Source organism: Atta colombica, unplaced genomic scaffold (assembly GCF_001594045.1).
Source record: "Atta colombica isolate Treedump-2 unplaced genomic scaffold, Acol1.0 scaffold9, whole genome shotgun sequence".
Lineage (NCBI taxonomy): Eukaryota > Metazoa > Arthropoda > Insecta > Hymenoptera > Formicidae > Atta > Atta colombica.
In genome coordinates, this window is record NW_017259583.1 from 2602429 (window position 1) to 2622151 (window position 19723).

The following is a 19723-nucleotide window of genomic DNA, read 5'->3' on the forward strand; positions in this document are numbered from 1 at the left end:
CTGAATTCAAAAATAAAATAAATAATTAATTAATTACGATAATAATTAATGATAATAATTAATTATATAATATAATATAATTAACAAAATTGCCGATTTCTTTATGTGAAAAAAATATTATCTCTTTTATATTATTATAAAATTTGTTATTGCGTTGCACAAAGTTCTATATAATATTATTAAAAAATCTAAAATGCAAGATTTTTTACAAAGCCAATTAATTAAAATTGAAAATAAAAAGAACATATTCTCATTTTCATTCAAAGGTTACCTTTTAAAGGGTGACAATTTATCCGCATAACACGCGTATAATCAATTTATTACAGTTTCTATAATTTTCATCAACAATTCGCGTTAATTACTCGAGATCTATCGTTAATAGAATCACCTGCTTGTTATATATTTACTATCGACCTACTTAGAGCTTTGCGAGGCAACTATCGTATTATCGCAATACGATCTGTATACGATGATGGCATACGAGGTAGTGCTATGATGCAAAACAATTACAGCTTTCATCGAAGCTTCGCCAATGGCGTTTATCGAAGCCATGAATCTACTCGTCGGATCGTACATGCCTTATAAATTCGCCTCGCCGCGCGATCAAAGGTTTAGCTTGTTAGCATACGAAACATCGTCGTCGCATGTACTCGCATTGACTACGTAAGAAACTGTGCAGTTGATAACGCAATGCTCACGTAAAAGTGACTCAACAGCGGCAGCGCGAATTCCAGCGTAGGTGCCGTTATGCGAAGGTAATCGTTTACCTCGCTAATTGCCAAGTGTATTCTTGGAACATGGAAGCTGAACATGCAAATGTTAGATTTATTCTTTTTTTCAGCTGATTTTACAATTTATCTTTCCTCCTTTTATTTCCACGTTGGAGAAAGCAAGAGAAAAGATAAACATTGCAAAGAATTCAACTAAAAAGAACAGGCCTCTTTTAATTCAAAAGTGTAACGCTACCTTGTATTTGGAAATGATCAACATCAGTGAATGCGAGACATTTTCTTCTATTTTTTTTCGTCATTAAGAAACAAGAAAAGCCGTTTTGCTTCGAGTAGATTGGAGTTATTAGAGGGGAATGAAGCTAAAACGTAATATGCCGTTAACTACCGATCGCAGAGAATTATGGACGAATAAAGTGGCCGCGCGAGAAGCGAAGTCGTTAACTTCTCAGAGAAAACGTATTAAACGCAACGATAAAGGATCGTTTGTATGCAATCAAGTTAAAAATTTGTTGTTAGTAATATTCAGTAACAACAAGACACACTGATACATATGACGTAATTGACATTTATAATAGCAATGTCAATTGACGTCCGAATTAAAAAAAGGGAAACATTGAATAAAAAATGCAAACAAGATAATATTGTATAATGAGCGAAAATTACTGTTGAACAAGTCGAGGTCACTTAGCGTTTTCTATTATGCTAGAAAACGTCTGAATTGCATAACTTTTGAGTAATAACGTATATATAAAGAGAGAGAAAAAGAGAGTACGATTTTTCCGTGCTATAAGGATATCATATTAATTAAAAAGGGTAAAAATAAACAGGATCATATCGCATAAGTAAAAAATTTTAGAAATACTTTACTATGTTAATCTAAAATGCTTTGAATATATACAGATATTTACAGAATAAATCGTTACAAAATTACCAATAAATTATGTAAATTACCTACAGCTAAATAATATTATATATGACATTCATAATTTAATTATGGATACTTATTTTTAATACAATTATAATTATAATCGATTTAATACATTCTTACGAAACTATTACTTTGAAATTACTTTGAAATTATTACGCAATTCCAACATATATATATACGCATTTGCGGATAATATTCTATTGCAATTATAAATCTACATGTTCTATGATAGAACAACAGGGTCATGCAGATACTATCGAGGTGACGCTATCAGGCATCATAAGATTTCTGAAATTGATAATGTCGATTAAAACGCATATACAGTATATCATGGCCCATCAGTATGATTATATTTGAACGTAATATTACAATCAATAACTTATCTTTCCTCTTTGTGAAAGAGAGTCTCCTTACGCAAGCGAAAGGTTTGCTATGGGAATTAATCATGTCAGTTACGGCGTTTAGTAGGAACAAAAAAAAGTTTGACGTCAGTTTCCAGTGCATCTGGTAGCTCTCGCCGTAAAGATCTACAATTCCAAATGATTTATGACGAGACACGGAACATGTTCATCAATTAACTTAATGACTTTACAGTATATAGGAGTATTTTATGTATATAGAAATTATGGTCTGTTCAACGTTAAATATATAAATACGTTAAATATTAAATATAAAAACGTATACTTCCGCATGAGTCAATATATGATTTAATGAGAAACAGTTTAAATGTTAATTCTCTTTAAAATAAGTTTAATTTTTTTTAAATTAAATCTTTAGACTGTTTCCGAAAATTAATTAAATTATTTAATTGTTAATTAAATTAATTAAATTGACATTTTTCAATTAACTATTATAATTAATGATTTATTATATGAACTAAATATATATTTTATATAGCTTTATATAAAAGATCATTTCCAATGTTACAGAAAATCTTGAAAAACGAATTAAAAGCGCGACAATAATTTTGTAATATCAAGATTATATACATCAAGATAGAAAAACCTTTATGAGTGAAAGCAAAAGAGAGTGTTCAACTATTATATGTACATTAATCAGTTTGTATATAATTCATTTTATACGATATTTTATTTATTATAGTATATATAAGTCGTTATCTTTCTAAAGGCATATCAAAATGTCCTGTCAAAAAACTGAAGATACAGAATTTACATAATAATGCTCATTAAAGGTGTACTACTCAAACCAGATTTCGTTCTGCAAGCAGAAAAGGAGAGAAGAGATTGAGCGTCATATTGGTCCATCGATGTTTAAAACGAAAATCACATAATACGATCGCAGAAGCAATGAACAGAGATAAAATGTAATAACGTTCGTAAAGAAGAAAAGGATATTTTTGACCTAATAATAATATTTTATTGCAGCGGACGCGGTTTTCATGTGCACATATCTTTTACAATAAATTTCTTATTGTTCCAGTCTCTTTGATACTCAATGTTCAATGGAAGCCAATGTTTCTTCCAAAAATTATATAATAACGTTTGGAAAGTAAATAATCAATTGTTAATAGAGAAATATGTTAAAATAAATAAGTTTATAAAAAAAATCTTAACGACGAAACGTATATATTTATGTATTATGTGCTAACTCAAACGTTACACTAAATAAAAAAAGGAACAAGTAAATTCATTTCTTATAAGAATAATTAAAATTAAATTGGCTACTATTTTTTCAATACGCGTATTTGCATACATTAATTTTTATTTGCTATTATATCTGTGATATTTTTACATGTTTAATCGGTCAATTCAATGTTGCGAACAGAAAGTCATGCATGCGTATGTTCCTCATCTTGTTTCTCACTATGATCTTCCTTCGTCTACCATCGCATGCCCTCTCTGCATTCCAATCATTCTCACTTTTACTCTCGCCGATGATCGAAATCTCGTGTCTTAGAGATATAATGTCTTATCTTTAGAATTCTTCGTCGGTGAAATCGTTTTCAAAACGAAGAAAAAAAACACCAGAACAATATAGCCTCTCTTTCTAATGTCATACTTGATTGATCTCATTAATAATATTTATGTCAGATTGCCAATTATTTAACATTTATTATATATCAATGTCAGAGAAGCATTAGCGATTATTCAAATCGTTCTCCTAACAAGATTACTGAAATTAAAAGTATTCTTTTTACGTGATAGACATCTCAATAGATCAATTAAAATATAAATGTATTTAAAAATATGTATTGTAGGCGGAGGAAAAATCGAGGACTCTGAAGGAATGCTGCGAAGGATACAAAATTCACGGCGATGCGGAAATGGATGCGAGCTGTTTACCGTTTTGCGAAAAATGTGTGGTAGGTGTGTGCGTCGCACCGAACGAATGCCGTTGCAATCCTGGATATTATGGAGATGACTGTGCTCATGGTAAGTCTAAAATGAAATCAATAGTTATTAGGCGTTTCTCTCTTCTCTCATTAAATATCTAATCGATGTGCTAATGTACTTCTAATGGATACTTATCATTGGTGACTTAAACTTGTAATTTTGAAATTTTTACATAATTGAGATGATTCTTAAGACTTTTATGCTTTTTGAATTTAATGTATATTAATTATCATAATTATTTTAGTTTATAAATAACGCGTTTCAAAAAAATTTCATTCTGAAAAATAAGAAGCTAAAATATTTTTCGTTATATTTATAAAATTTATTGATATTTTTTTAATACCAAGTTTACTATCTTAAAAATCCACATATATTTCAATATAGCAACTTATTATAATATAGCAATTAAATTTGCGCGTCGTGGCTATTTAAGATGATAGATATACCTATATAATATCAACACGAACATCAGAATGACCCAAAGAATGATCCAAAAGCATTTTAAAAGGTCATTGAAATGAATTCTTTGGCTAATGACTTGCAACATCTTTTATTTATTGAACTGGACTGAATAATGTTTACAATTGTATGTTGATAAATTGCTACGATATTAAAAGTATATTTAAATCAAGACAACAGAAATGAATATAAAATGCAAAATCGATTAAATTAAAACTTTTGAAAACTTTGAAAATCTGTTAAATAATTAATTAAACTGTATAATTCTGCTAATTTTGCAATAATTTCAATCCGATGAATAAGAGCTAAAATTAAGAAAATAAATGATGCGTCGCGCGGCGATTGTGAAACGAAATTGAGAGCGAACAGATCCGAAACGGATAGCAAAACGCAATGAGAAATTTCACGCTCCATGAAATGGACCGACCTTCCACGCGCGTGTGAAATGACTGTTTCCAGTAGATAGTACTTCCACGCGAATCATAATAATGAGTGGGATTTCTCATGTAATTTGTACAACGCATCTCGTTAAAACTGATGTTAACCCACACGTGCCTCTGCAAAGGCATCGTGGCATAATCACAGTTGTTGTAAAATAACGACGTAATAAAAGTTATTAAAAATTAGATTATGTGACAATCTTTGATTATATGGCACATAAAAAAATATCATTCCTTTACTTTAAAAATAATACAATTAAAAAAATGTTAATTTCGAATTATTATTATGTAAGTTAGGAGTAAAAATTATTCTTAATCAGCAAAAGTAAACTAGTTATTCTTAATCAGCAAAAGTAAACTAGCTTCACAGTCCATTCGCCAAATAGCATTTATGCGTTCTAAAGTTATTAATATTTTCAAGAGAGTAACTCGTTTTGAATTATGTCGTAAATAAAAAGGAAATTCTACAAAGAATATTTAAAGTTAAAACAGTTTTAATGATTGAAGTTTGAAGAAGAAATTATTTTATTTTAAATTTAATCATTTTACCTGATTAAGATAATTATAAATTGTTGATGATATTTTGAATTATGTTACTTTTGATAAATTATTCCTAATTTGTTATAATTTTGTAGGATATCAGAAGCATAACTAAAAAAAAAATATTTTCTTTTTATCTATATTATTTAATTAGTCAATAATTTTCTGTTAAATTGAAAAATAGTTTTTCCTAAAAATCTTCAAAAATTTTTCAAATTGTATTACTTTTAAAATAAGGAAACGATATTTGCTTTTTCATTATCAGTAACTTTAATTATAATTTTCTCATCATTTAATATTCGGACCTATTAAGTTTAATGAAACTTTTGTAGCATTTAACACAATTAAATCCCCTAAAATTTTATTTATTCTTTCTCCTTTACAATTTTTTTTTCTAAAAACACATTTATAGAGTTGATGAAAATAAATCATAGAGTAACTTATCGTTGTCAAACAAGCAGAAATTGCAGATTGCACGCAACTGTTGCGTCAATACGATCGGGGAATGCTTCGAAAGTTGCGGAAGCCCGGAAGTTACGAAGCCGCTACTTTCCCGTGAACGTTCGAGAAGGTCGTGGGCGGCGTACAGTTGATCAGATACAACGCGTCCGACGTTCACATAACGCAATCACGACGTCAATGCTTTATAAGAGACATTTACGTTGTATGACAAACGTTCACCTTAAACATTTTGAAGATATGATCTACAATCCAGCTCTTACAAACTTATTAATTTCACTTACATGTATTACGGAACGTTTAATAGCCTTTTATGTAGAAATTGCCTTTTCTTGTTTTGATTGTCAACTATCTATGAAATACGTTAACATTATAGATTAAATTTTAATTCATGGATAGTTGACAGTCAAAACATGAAAAGGCAAGAAGTTTTTATTTTAATCATTAAAATAAAAACTTCTTTATTCGCATATTTATGATGTAGGAGAGACTAAGGCATTTTGCACAGTTTTCACATTTTTGACATTAGATTTTTTAAATTACTAATTATTATGATAAAAATGTATTAATATGATAGAGATTCTACGTAAAATAATAAAATTCGATGATTTCAATGGCCAAGCAAAATGAACAATTTGTATATGAATAATCATTTCGCATTCTATATTATTTATAGAAAATGTTCTATTTCAATCTACATAAGAAAATAGTTTTTCAATTTGTACAATAACAAATCATCATGTAACATCTCTCTTGCATATGTAATATATGCATATAATTTAATTTAATTTAAAATTAAATATACATATACTAATATACTAATTTATTCTAGCATGCCCATTGGGATTTTGGGGTCTACAATGTACAAAAGTATGCGATTGCGGTGAGAGTAGTATCTGCGATTCTGTAAACGGCACTTGTCATTGTTCTCCAGGACGGCAAGGACCTCAGTGAGTGATGAAAAATATCAATGATCATGATTGTTCCAAAAATACCAATGTTTACCGAATAACAATAAGTAGCTCGAGGATGTGTTCGTTTAGCACATTAAATCAAGTGATACTATAAAAATTATATTCTTCCTTTTGCAGATGCGAGGAGCATTGCGCAATTGGCCAATGGGGCCCAAGTTGTGCAAACAAATGCACATGTCAAAACTGGGATAATGGCTGCGATGCCGTAACCGGAAGCTGCATTGACGACGATGTCTCTTCGGTCGAGCAAACGTCGCCCGCTTATTTGCAGAGCTCTACTACCGACCGGCTACCACAAACAGGAATTAGTAATACGGAGCATACGGAGATTGTCTCTGTGCCACGTGAAATCACCGAACGTCAGAAAGGTAAATATGAAGAAAAGTTTTCGTCAATCTAAGAAAATTTTTAGACTTTAGAGTTGCGCAACTATTTTTCGGAAGATGAAGAAATGAATTTTCATTTTCAAATATTGGAGATTCGCCTCGAAAGGCGAATTCAAGCAAAAATAGCCGATTAAAAATTAGGGAAAGCAAGTTTCTCGTACGTTTTCATATGAAAAGTATAAATATAATCGATCATATTAAAGTTAGGTCACAAAAAAGGGTTAGGTTATCGAACTTTAAGCTTAATTTTGATTTTCGAGCTGAACTTCTCTATAGAAACTGATGCTATGAAGTCGACAATTTTTTGAAGAAGTTCAAAGAAGTTTAGCTCGATTTGAACTTTTACATCGACAATATGACGCACTTGTTTTTCACGGCAGTAATAGATCACTTTAGTCAAGCATAATTATAATTATTAAATATAATAACATTTGTAATATGTAGTTTCAATCGCAGGTATCAATAAGAGTTGGAATGACACCAATTACATTCCGGAAACAACGAGTCCGGCAACAGCTTCAATCATGGCCCCTCCTCAGGGAGTAGAAGTTTCGGTAAACGAAATGCAAATAAAGAATCCTTCCACCACTGCTCGTCCTGTGATCGTTTTAGTCTCCGTTCCTGAACGTAGAAGGGACATTGAAAAGGATAATCAAAAGTTCGCCAAAGACGTTCTTCTCAGACATGTCCAAAGTGACAAAAGCATCAATGTGCCAAATGTCGATTATGTAAAAACTATTCACAAAGGTACTATCTTAAGATATTTCAAAAATGCATACTAAAATTTTCGTTGTTGTTTTTATACTATAGTGCTCGGCTGTTCGATCTCTAATAAAACATTTCTATTGCGACAGACGATATTCAGACATCAACGCCAATCTCGTTAGACATCGCTCTAATCGTCATCGCTGCGATCGTCTCCCTCGGTCTCACCTCGCTCGCGGTGGTTATGGTCCTTCACATGCGTTCCAAATTATTCGAGACCATTCGTCTTGCTGTCTATGATGACGAGAAGACCAAAAGCCCAGAACGCAAGAGCGTGAACAACGGAAGGATGTCGGTGGTAAACGCCACTCTGCCTTGTAAGTTATACGTTCACCTAACAGCAACATTCTCTCTTAGATTACCAGTGAAATCCACATGTCCTTGACCCCGATAAGCCTGGCCGTAATTGTTTGAAGGAGTCTTGACCGCCATAACCAGTGAAAAAGTTATCTCGCCGATCGTGTGGTGTTGAATTTTTTCTGCTCATCACTAATCTGCCATCAGCACAAGATAGTTGTGTATTATATTCTCCGATACCTTTGTGATTTCAGCACCCCCGATTTGTGCGAATCCGGTATTCGCCATTAATGCAGAACCGGAAACGATACTGACAGTTGATGGCATTGAATCGCTGAATACTTACGCCAACGGCGCCGCTACAATCGGTCTTCGAATTTCTGGTAATTTTCGCGGTAAGTTTCCACTCTTTTAATAAATTTGACGTATATATGAGATACACTAGTAATAATTATAAAGGAAAATAATCTTCAAGTTAATTTAAAAAAAAATCTATAAATAACCGCTAGCAGCAATTGTTAAAAACAATTTATATGTAACGTAAATTTTATTTTGCATTTAATTAAGAGTTGAAATTCAAAAGATTGTGGTTGTTCAATCACATTTGTTACTTTGAATAAATCATAAACACTTTTTTACCTATACTATTTTTAAGATGTTTAACAGAATTCTTTTATTGCGAATCTCTCAGATCTGTTACAAGATAGTCATTACGACCGACCATCAGCAACTCTGATACGTCTGCAGACAAATATGGACCATAACACGGAGCACTTGTACGACGAAATACCAATGCAGACCACTCCTTCGGATCGCAAGGATTTGTGATGGAGGAATGCATTTTCATTTATCCGGTCCAATCTATATCCGCATCTTTAGTTATATAGTTCAATAATGCGTCACAATAAAAGGACCTTGAAACGTTTTTAGGCTTGTCAATGATCGATAAAAAGTCGATCTAACTGGTTTCTGACCTTACGCAGAATCAATAAATGTGCAAGGCTGAACGTGACTGCAATTGAGTGGCACAAGACGGAACAAGTCATTCGAGTACGAGTCAGTGACCGACAGTAGAATTTAATTAACGGAGCAACAGCTCCTTTTGAATAAACTATTTTGTAATGTCGACAGAATGATGTCAAACTGGAGGCAAATGCACTCGATTATGATTGCGCACAAATGCGCAATTAGGTGGAAAACTGTTATTATCCAAATGATATTAAACATTTATGCAGCCTGCGGAACGGAATTACCTGTTTGCAAATAAATAGATGCGAAAATAAACTGCCCGGCATAAATCTAGCAGCGTCGTTAGTGTTGACGTAATTTACGGTATAAATTACCGTTGTGCAAATAAATTTATTGTTTATTTATTCCAGTTAAGCGATCTTTTCGTATTTATTTATTGTTGCTGGCAGAACAGCGCCTGTAATATTAACATTATTTTATTATGAATTATATTAAATAATCAGTCCCGTGGTAATCACATCCTGCAAAGAAATAGAATTGTTTTTCCAAGCGTATAAAAACATATCCTGCGATAATATAAGTTTTCAAATGTATCATTAATGATATGTACGTAAATGATAATATAATCAACAAAATTTGTTATCATAAGAGGAAATACACTTAATGAGTTTTGTGCACCGAAATTGAAATCGAAGAATAAAAATATTTAAAACAAACAATATGTGCATCCTAGAAAAATAACGTTAGCATTACTTATTTTATTTGTAAACAATTTTAAATAATTATCTATAATAAATTAAATTAAATAAATTGTGTAAGTATAATTGCATAAATCTTTCTTTGCCATTATTTTCGTATATCTCTTGATAAGTCACTTTATTGTAATTTTGTAATTTTATTAGTAGCGATATTTTTGTAAACTGAGAATCATTGAGGAAAATAATAAACTATATCATTATCTTCGATACTCCAGTGTTTTCTGTAGGAGGAAAGAGAAATTTTCCATTTCTATGTCATGTGATAATTTAATGTATCACTTCGTTTTGCATTAATTTTTTTCTATTTTGTATTAATCTTTTCAAGGAAATGTTATTTGCAGTCAGCATTAGCTTATCGTAATTGAATAAATAAATATCATGCATTTATCATATTCTTGAGTGCCCGTCTTATTATCGTCTCGATTAGCTCATGTATCCCGAATGATATCAGTCGGATTACATAAACAACGTTGAATACGCGGAGCAAGAGTTATAATAAACTGCTCACACACAAAAAACATATTATATAGCTTGAAGCAATACTTACATCACAAGTCAAAATAATTTTATCATTATTTTGACAATTTAAAAAACATTTTTCTCTCAGTTAAAATGTTATATTCATCCCATAAATCCTTCTATATAACCTTCTCTTTTCAGATAATATCGTTCAGATAAAACAAATGAATAAATATATTCCTTAATTAATCTAGCTAACACATATTATTTTCTTACGTTTTATATAATAATTTTTAACGTGCATAATTTAAAGATATTTTAAAAAGATTTTCATTTCGCTATTTAATCTTATATTAGGAAAATCCTATAAAAGGGAAATCTTGCAAATTTTTATGATCGTTTTATGCGAAGAGCTATGATCTTTTTATAATATAATTAAACTAAGATTTAATTGCAATACATTATCTTATCCCTTCGCTTTGCGCACACGTGATCAATTTTATTCACCCGATTAAAGCCATGCTTAATGAGTCAATTATGGCCTAGTTAATAGCAATGACTTAATCAATTAGATAAGAGTAAAAGTGTATGGAAAGAAACGAACACACGAACGCTTTGGCCCCATTTGGTCTCTCTAACATATCGATATGCATGATCGATAACCGTTTCCGTGAACAGGGAATGTTGCGTAGTTTAATGAGAAATTTAACGAGAAGATGAATACCGCTGACCCTTGCAACATCCTTATCGCGAAGATGCCCACTCTCTGACCGAAAATAAGTTCAGTAGTAAATTCGCGATCGTTCATGCAACATGCAAGGATTACTAATTTGCTTGATTGTCTTTACGTGCCTTGGTGTTGGCACCTGGGCAATTGAGGGTGTCAAAGGTGGACATCGGCCACGTTATCCTAGTGGGAGTTACAGTAGCACTAATTCTTCGCAAAATGGCCTTTGCCATAAAAGAGTGCCGTAAGTAATCAATTTTTTTTCGAGATCAACGTCGTAATTCTGATAATGCGAACATTATTTTCTGCTTGCAGTATTTCTTAAGAAATAGTTTAAAGTAAACAGTAAATTAACAGTATTCGCGCCTTTCAGGTACAGCCATGTTTTAGCTTTAAACGCCAGCGGATCGCTTTACAATACTATTCCTCAACCGCCTGAAGGTGGCCATCCTGTAAGTAAAATCTCTGAATCAAAGACAACTTATGAAAAGAAATTTCTTGAATTGATTTTTGATAAATATAACGAAGATATATTGTAGTTCGAAGACTCGATGCAAACAGTTTAAATAGACAATATTATATTTTATAGACGATATATGTGAGAAGCACAACCTATAGAAATCATTGCTTTAAACGATCTAGCTGGATCTTAAGTGCTTATATGATTCTGTGTGAATTTATATACTACGTATATAAGTCTTTTAAAATGTTCCGAATGATTTTTCGATCTTGAAACGCAAACTCTACTAAACTAAAACGCAGTAACATCAAGAGTTAAATTGACTAGCAATTTAACAATTTGATGTTTTTACGCATCTTAGAATAATCTTAATAATGCTAAGTGACATATTAAAATCTGTAAATAATTAATTCTTATTACGAAAAATCTTAAAAAGAAAGATCTTAATAATGCTGAGTATAAATAATTAATTCTTATTGCGAAAAATATTATCTCGGCCGAGAGTCGAATCCGGATCTCTTGCACTCCGTGCGAGAGTTCTAAGTCTTTAGTCTGCCGAGGCACGGAATGCAAGAGATCCGGATTCGACTCCCGGCTGAGATAATATTTTTCGCAATAAGAATTAATTATTTACACTCAGCATTATTAAGATCTTTCTAAGATGCAAAAAACCATCAAATTATTAAATGCTAGTCAATTTAACTCGTGATATTACTGCGATACTTTAGAAGATCATTTCGGGGCGCATATTTCAAAGGATTACATACGTAATATATAAATTCATTCAGACTCATATAAGCACTTAAAATCCACCTAGGCCGTTCAAGATACTGAGTTCAATTTAAATACACGAAAAAAAATTAATTGAGTGGTACAGCAAATCTATAACTTACTGCGCGAATTCAATGTCTGTAACTAAGAAGATTTGATGGTTGTTAATAAATCGCTATTCAGCTGTCAACTTTGCTACTTTAATATAGAAAATTGACTATCTGTGTATTACAACTGTAGATTTGCTGAATCAGTGAAATTTTCAGCTGTTTTTTTCATGCAGCTTCGACAACGAGAATTATAAGATAAATTCTGTTCTTCAGCCTGACGGTTGGATTACTATCTTGGACTGTTGTGACGGCTACGTGCGCAATGTGACGAGCGGTCTATGCGAACCGCAATGCGAACGCGGTTGTTTTGGCGGTCGCTGCACAGCCCCGAACGTCTGCAGCTGCCCGTCGGGATGGCGTTCCGAGGATGGCGTTTGCATGCCCGTTTGCTCGTATCGATGCCAGGAGAATGCTTATTGCTTTTCGCCCGAGATGTGCGTGTGCAAATTGGGCTACGACGAGATCGACGGTCAATGCAAACCGATCTGTCCTGACGGATGCAAGCAAGGCGAATGCGTGGCACCGCGCGTCTGCAGCTGCAGACAGGGATACGTTCTGAATGAACGCAAGGAGTGCGTGGCAGCGTGCGAAGGTGGTTGCGTGCATGGCGTGTGTAGCGCACCAGGCGTGTGCACCTGCGATCAAGGGTAATTAAATGCCGTTATCTCGAATCTCTTCGCCAACTGCGCAATGTTTTTCGCATCGACATTCCGCGCGATAATTAAACTCTGATTTATGCACGTAGTACATTAAGTAGTAAGTAACCTATTCCTACAAAACGGATGGTAATAATTGCGATATAAATAATTGATAAATCAATGATGAACTCGTCAAAAATATTATATTTTAAAAGCAATTATACATTGTGCGTGTAATCGCTATTATACAGGTATATAAATCAGTTGTTTTGTAATTTCGCGTAACCACATCTACGTAGATAATGATATTTATTAACATTGCCGCTTGAAGTGCAGTCACGCGTTATGATAATAATAAGTTTACAAATTACTAGTTTTATAGAATGAGTATCGAGTTGATTTTTTATATATCCAAGTCAAGAGAAAGTCAAGAGAAAATTACTTTATTTTGACGTTATGAAATTGAGTAAAAATGAATTTTTGTTACAAATATATTGAGAATTAAATTAAAATCATTTTGATTTTTTGTTGACGTTTATGTGTCTCTTGGTGGGACATTTTACAGATGCTGTCTTTCAACAATAAATTCTTTAGCAATTCAGAATTTTAACTCCCTAATAAATTTCTGACAATTTCCTTTGTCGACTGATCAATAAAACGTATAAATATATAAATAATATATCATAATGCAGCTATAAATTGTTTTACAGATACACCAACTTCCTCGGCGATACCGAGTCCTGCATTCCCCATTGCCCGAACGGTTGTCCTAACGGCGAATGCGTCGCACCAAACCTGTGCTTATGCAGAGTCGGTTTCACGCGCAATCAAACCGGCGCTTGCATACCTATCTGCCAGGGTGGTTGTGAAGGAGGCGAGTGCATCGCACCCAACTTTTGCAGCTGCAGACCTGGATATACGCAGGATCGTCATAGCGGCAAATGCGTCCCGAGTACTACAGGTTCAGCGCAGTGCGGATACGGATACACCGTCGATCCTGATACCCGCAGATGCATTCCCGTAACGACTACCCCCCCAACATCGCAGCCCATTGGCGATTGCAGATATGGCTGCGGTCCACATAGCGTGTGCATAGGAAATCGATGCATTTGCGAACCTGGATTCACTGTCGATCCCGATACTAGCAGATGCATCTCCGTCACGACATCCACGACTAATTCGACGCAATGCCGATACGGTTGCGGACCAAACGGCCGATGCGTTGGTTCAAACTTGTGTGTCTGCGATCCGGGATTCCGCGTTGATCCCGATACCAGAAGATGCATTCCACACGTGAGCACGAGCGCGGACATGTGCCAGTACCCGTGCTTAAACGGTCAATGCACTGGACCGGATCAATGCACCTGCAACCGTGGGTACACGCACGACGAATACGATAGTACGCGTTCAAGATGCGTGCCGGTATGCGTGGGCGGATGTCCGAACGGTGTATGCACCCTGCCAAACTTTTGCATATGCAATCCCGGATACCGAAAGGAAGGTGTTAAGGGTCGACAGAGATGTATCCCAGAGTAAATGAGTTGACTGCATACAAAACATATTGTTAGATATATATTAGTTTGATAAAACTAATATTATCAAATCAATAATTATGATCAACTGAATTTATATAAATAAACTGATTTATAACAAATAATTTTTTATGTGTCTTTTATTTCATGCAATATGTCTAAATTTATAATTATGATACCTTTAAAAAATAATAATATGAAAATAAAATATTTTCACACATTTAAAAGTTTTTAGATTGTAATAATTGTACGATAATTATACGCGCATTCTTGAATAACGTTGTGAACTAATCAATACGGATACAACTTCCTCAGAGTAAACAAAGTGTTTAAATATGGAAAACTCCAATGACAAATGAATACGTTAATTATATAACAATTCATAAAATTAATTATAAAGTCAGGCATATAAGTAGAAGTGTTCTATAAATCTTACATTCTTATAAAAGAATATGTAGAAATGACATGACTAGCCACAAATGCTATCGCGTGCAGTATATTTTACACACTAATCTTATTACATTATAAATGGGTTAAATGCGGACTGCATCCTTGACCCAATACGTCAACTTCACGTAAGTTTCGCTCAAGAAAATGTATGTTCCCGTTTATGCACTGTTAAACACGCGGAATCGATTCGTTTACGCCATGAAACAATTATGCAGTTTCTCTCCAGAGCTCAACGCAATGTATATTTCTTAAAAGCGATTCACAAGATATTCCGCAACGTGTGTGTTATGTACTTATATGTTTAACATATCTTATTATTTTCACAATGAGATGCAAAGTACTTTGTACCCAGCATGATTCACGTCTTATAAACAGAAACCGATAATGTAGCATTTTATTCAGGATTTTCATTAACTTGTCTTAAATAGAATTTCAATTCCTTTTATTCGCACGCAATCTCTTTTTATACGTACAAATAAATTAATAATTGCAATTGCCAGATATTGTAAAAATTTTTAGCAATTTATGCGAAATAGAACTATTAAAATTAAAGAAGCTCATTTTGCTGATAAGCAGAGATTCATACAGATTTAATTGTAACTGCCTGACAACAGCTAACATCCTGTCACATTCTGATAGCACGCTACTCTCATAGCTCAAAGAGGAGAAGAAGCTTCAGTATAAGTTGCGACGCAATATACTTTGCAACACACTTTATCCACACACTGATTTGTCGTTCACATTTGGATCTCCCTTCAAATGTATATGTTTAAATATATTCGATAATTATGAAACTTTTGTACATCATATTTATTCTTTCCATTCTACAAGACGAATTAATTATTAAAGTAGAATTGCATACTGTAACGTTGTCAAGTGATTATTCTACGGGAAATTGTAGTAAAATCATTAGGTAAGATTTGCTATATTTTACGATTAAAAATGCTTATCAATACTATCGCAATGTATAATCGGCACACAAGTGAGCTAATAATGCTAATAATAAAAATTAAAATCATGCGCTGTTTGCAGTTTTATAGAAACATCTGAAGTTCCATACTTGGAAACATTTAAGGAAAAAACGTGGGGTATTTTTTATAAAACCCGCGTTCGATGGAATTATAAAATTGAGGTAAGGTTTAAGCATCGAATTTATATTCAAAGTAATATTCTCGTTAAAATGATAGAATCAAAATTCAAAATGTGTAATAAGTACATTTAGCGCATAATGACGTTTATATTTATCGGGAAATAAAATAATTATTTCGTAATATAAAAATTTTTTAACTGAATGAATTAAAAAAAGGATAAAATTATAGAAAGATAAATGTAGTATTAAAATTATAGATATAGCTGACAATATAATAACTTACATAGAAATAATATCTTCAATAAAATTTACAGCTTATTTTGTAACATTTAATATTAAAATTTTATAACTTTGATTAACTTTTTGTTGAAAAAATATTATTTCTCAATTTTCAATAAGTATCACTCTACTAATCAAATCATCTTTTATCAATATTCTGTGTGTGTGTGTGTGTGTGTGTGTGTGTGTACTAAAGATAGCATTTTTGTTGATTAACGCTCTACATACTTTTATGCATACAAATAAATATTACTATATATGCAAAAACTCGTTTCTATTGTTAGTCTCGCAGATCATGGCGCATAGAATACGAGTGTTGTGATGGATTTGAACGTAAACATTTTTGGGACGCTTCGAGAAAAGTATATACAAAATGTGAACCAATTTGTCAGCCTCCTTGCGGAAATGGTATATGCACGAAGCCAAACTTATGCATCTGCAATTATGGATACATTTTTATATACTCTGAAACTCCAGAGTCTGACGTTGGCTGTGTTCCTGTGTGTACTTCCCCTTGTGTACACGGCAAATGTGTCTTACCCGACATTTGCATGTGCGATTCTGGATACAAACTGACAAACGATCATTACATCTGCGAACCCATTTGCAATGTACCTTGTCCTACAGGATCATATTGCTATAAACCCGACCAATGTCTCTGTCTGGACGGATATAAAAACATTTCCAGTGACGTCAAATTAACTAATGTAAGTAAACAATAGAAACACTTTGATTTATTCAAATTGAATTTGCCCTAATTAATATATTAAGCGTGTCATAAAAATAATGTCATAATAATTGGAAAGATATTAATATTAAAGATAATGTAAGAAAAATACGAGTATTATTTTAATAATAAAGATCACACCTTTTTGTACTCAGATGTGCGAACCTATTTGTGAAAGAGAGTGTGTTTACGGGAAGTGTACAGCCCCCAATATCTGCACTTGCGATGATGGTTACGAACCTGATACACACGACTTATTTGCCTGCAAGCCCACGTGCAAGAATGGTTGTCTGTATGGCGAGTGCACCGCTCCTAATGTATGTACCTGTAATAAGGGTTATTCATTAAATACCTCGAGCGTTTGCGAACCAATCTGCAGTGAAGCTTGCGTTATGGGCATTTGCGTGGCTCCTGAAAGTTGTAACTGCTTCGTGGGCTACGGACTGTTTGAAAATTCAAAGTATATCTGCGAACCAGTCTGTGAAAAGGCTTGCCTCAATGGACGATGCACTGCGCCTGGCATATGCATGTGTAACGAAGGATTCCAATTAAGTGGCGACGAATCAGAAGAACACATTTGTAAGCCTTATTGCGAAACTTCTTGCGAGCCATTTGGCGTTTGCACTGCGCCGAATGTTTGCTCCTGTTTTGAAGGATATCACCTGGCTAATAAGATGCAAATTGAGAAAATCGTTAGTATTAAACTAGCAAGACTATATTACGGCAATCCAAGATCTATAAGTATGATTTGACAAATGAATTTATACCTATTTTATATTATTATAATAATTTTAAATAATTATATCAAATCTCTATCTAAGCCGAATATTTCTATTGTCTAATGTTAATTCAAAAACTAACGTTAATTCTTCATACATTAATTCTTTAGATTTATACGAAAGATTGGTTTTCAGAATTTGCTACATTTTGCGAGCAGTTCGGTTTGCGAGCCGATCTGCGAGATAGACTGCATAAATGGATTCTGTAGCGCTCCGTGGACGTGTAGTTGCAACATCGGCTATCATCCAACATCGACGATTCCTATGTCAAATTCCTATGTCTGTCAACCTACATGTAGCCAGAAATGCTTCAACGGCTTCTGTACCGCACCTGAGACTTGCATGTGCAATTCGGGCTATCGTCGTTCCAATTCTTGGAATGAATGCGAACCGATCTGCGAGACTGATTGCATCAATGGATATTGCACTGCGCCAAACGAATGCACCTGCAATTCCGGCTATCAACCTACCGAAGGAAATCGTACAAGCCTTTGCGAACCTATTTGCAATCCAAATTGCAAGAACGGTATCTGCGTACAACCCGACGTATGCAGTTGCAACCCGGGCTATCGTCTGTCGATAAATTCTAAGACAGTATGCGACCCTATCTGTCAACCGACTTGCGGAATAAACGGAATTTGCGAAGCACCCGATCTCTGTATTTGCAAGGACGGTTATCGCATGATTTATTACGACAAAAAAAACGTTCCGTTCAAATGTGAGCCGATTTGTAGCGTTGAATGTGGCAATGGCACATGCACGGCGCCGGATCTCTGTATATGTTTCGATGGCTATCGAAACGCAGAAGTTGGCGGATGCGAGCCCGTCTGCTCGACTTGTAACAACGGCAGGTGCGTTGCGCCCGAGATTTGCGAATGCGACTACGGATTTGTTCCTGCGGATCCGAATTTCGAATTTGAAGTAAAAGACTTTCGATCTTCGATTGTCTCCGAAAATAGAACGAAAAACGGAAGTAGATGCCTGCCGCATTGTGAGAATTGTGATAATGGCGAGTGTGAGACACCAGGAGAGTGTCGATGTTATGCTGGTTTCGTGAAGATCGAAGGTACCTGCGTACACGCATGTCAGGGTGGTTGCGGTACTCACGGCGAGTGCGTCGAGGAACGCAAAACTTGCGAATGCGATTATGGATGGGCTGGATTACACTGCGATCGCCCAACATTGTGTGTCTTAATCTTGAAGAATGAAGATAATCGAACTGAGCAGTAAGTATATATAATAAGTACCTTTATCTTTTTCTCGCAATTAAAGCGTATAATAAAAATTATAATAGACGATATATTCGTCTATGATATGTTATTAACAAAAAGATGAGCGTAACGTTAAGATATTTTTATATTATCATAATGGATTTTGGTTTTATATAATATTAGGTGTATAACTTTGCTTCCGCCGTTTTCCTATAGATGGCTTTAGCGGTAAGTGGTCGAAATAAATAGATCATAGTCATACAATAAACTTGGGCATCTGTCAACATAACCCCATAGAAACATTAGTCGATTTGTGTCTGCATCATAAAATTATTCTCGATTGAAAATGTCAGTTTACGAGCCAAATTCTCGTCATTTGCGGGAGGTTTTAATTTTTTGCTTCAATATGAAAAAATCTGCGGCTGAGGCT

The 19723-nt window shown here is 33.7% G+C and overlaps 3 protein-coding genes across 3 annotated transcripts in view; all 3 read left to right on the plus strand.

Annotated features, from left to right (window-relative positions):
- The window catches only part of LOC108693433, a 19162-nt gene extending 9450 nt beyond the window's left edge, over window positions 1–9712 (plus strand). The window contains exons 5-11 of the mRNA XM_018202375.1: window positions 3878–4052; window positions 6744–6861; window positions 7003–7253; window positions 7728–8018; window positions 8126–8353; window positions 8588–8728; window positions 9025–9712. Of these exons, the coding sequence (XP_018057864.1) occupies window positions 3878–4052; window positions 6744–6861; window positions 7003–7253; window positions 7728–8018; window positions 8126–8353; window positions 8588–8728; window positions 9025–9161 (1341 nt within the window). The 3' untranslated portion in view covers window positions 9162–9712. The remainder of the gene's footprint in view (window positions 1–3877; window positions 4053–6743; window positions 6862–7002; window positions 7254–7727; window positions 8019–8125; window positions 8354–8587; window positions 8729–9024) is intronic.
- Window positions 9713–11291: 1579 nt separating this feature from the next.
- On the plus strand, window positions 11292–14882 carry LOC108693434 (von Willebrand factor D and EGF domain-containing protein-like). Its single transcript, XM_018202376.1, has 4 exons — window positions 11292–11490; window positions 11620–11698; window positions 12801–13234; window positions 13936–14882. The coding sequence occupies exons 1-4, from the start codon at window positions 11333–11335 to the stop codon at window positions 14759–14761; spliced, it is 1497 nt and encodes a 498-aa protein (XP_018057865.1). The 5' UTR covers window positions 11292–11332; the 3' UTR covers window positions 14762–14882.
- Window positions 14883–15995: 1113 nt separating this feature from the next.
- Window positions 15996–19723, plus strand: part of LOC108693432 (fibrillin-1-like) — a 12502-nt gene continuing 8774 nt past the window's right edge. The window contains exons 1-5 of the mRNA XM_018202374.1: window positions 15996–16120; window positions 16240–16339; window positions 16861–17283; window positions 17459–17995; window positions 18218–19308. Of these exons, the coding sequence (XP_018057863.1) occupies window positions 15996–16120; window positions 16240–16339; window positions 16861–17283; window positions 17459–17995; window positions 18218–19308 (2276 nt within the window). The remainder of the gene's footprint in view (window positions 16121–16239; window positions 16340–16860; window positions 17284–17458; window positions 17996–18217; window positions 19309–19723) is intronic.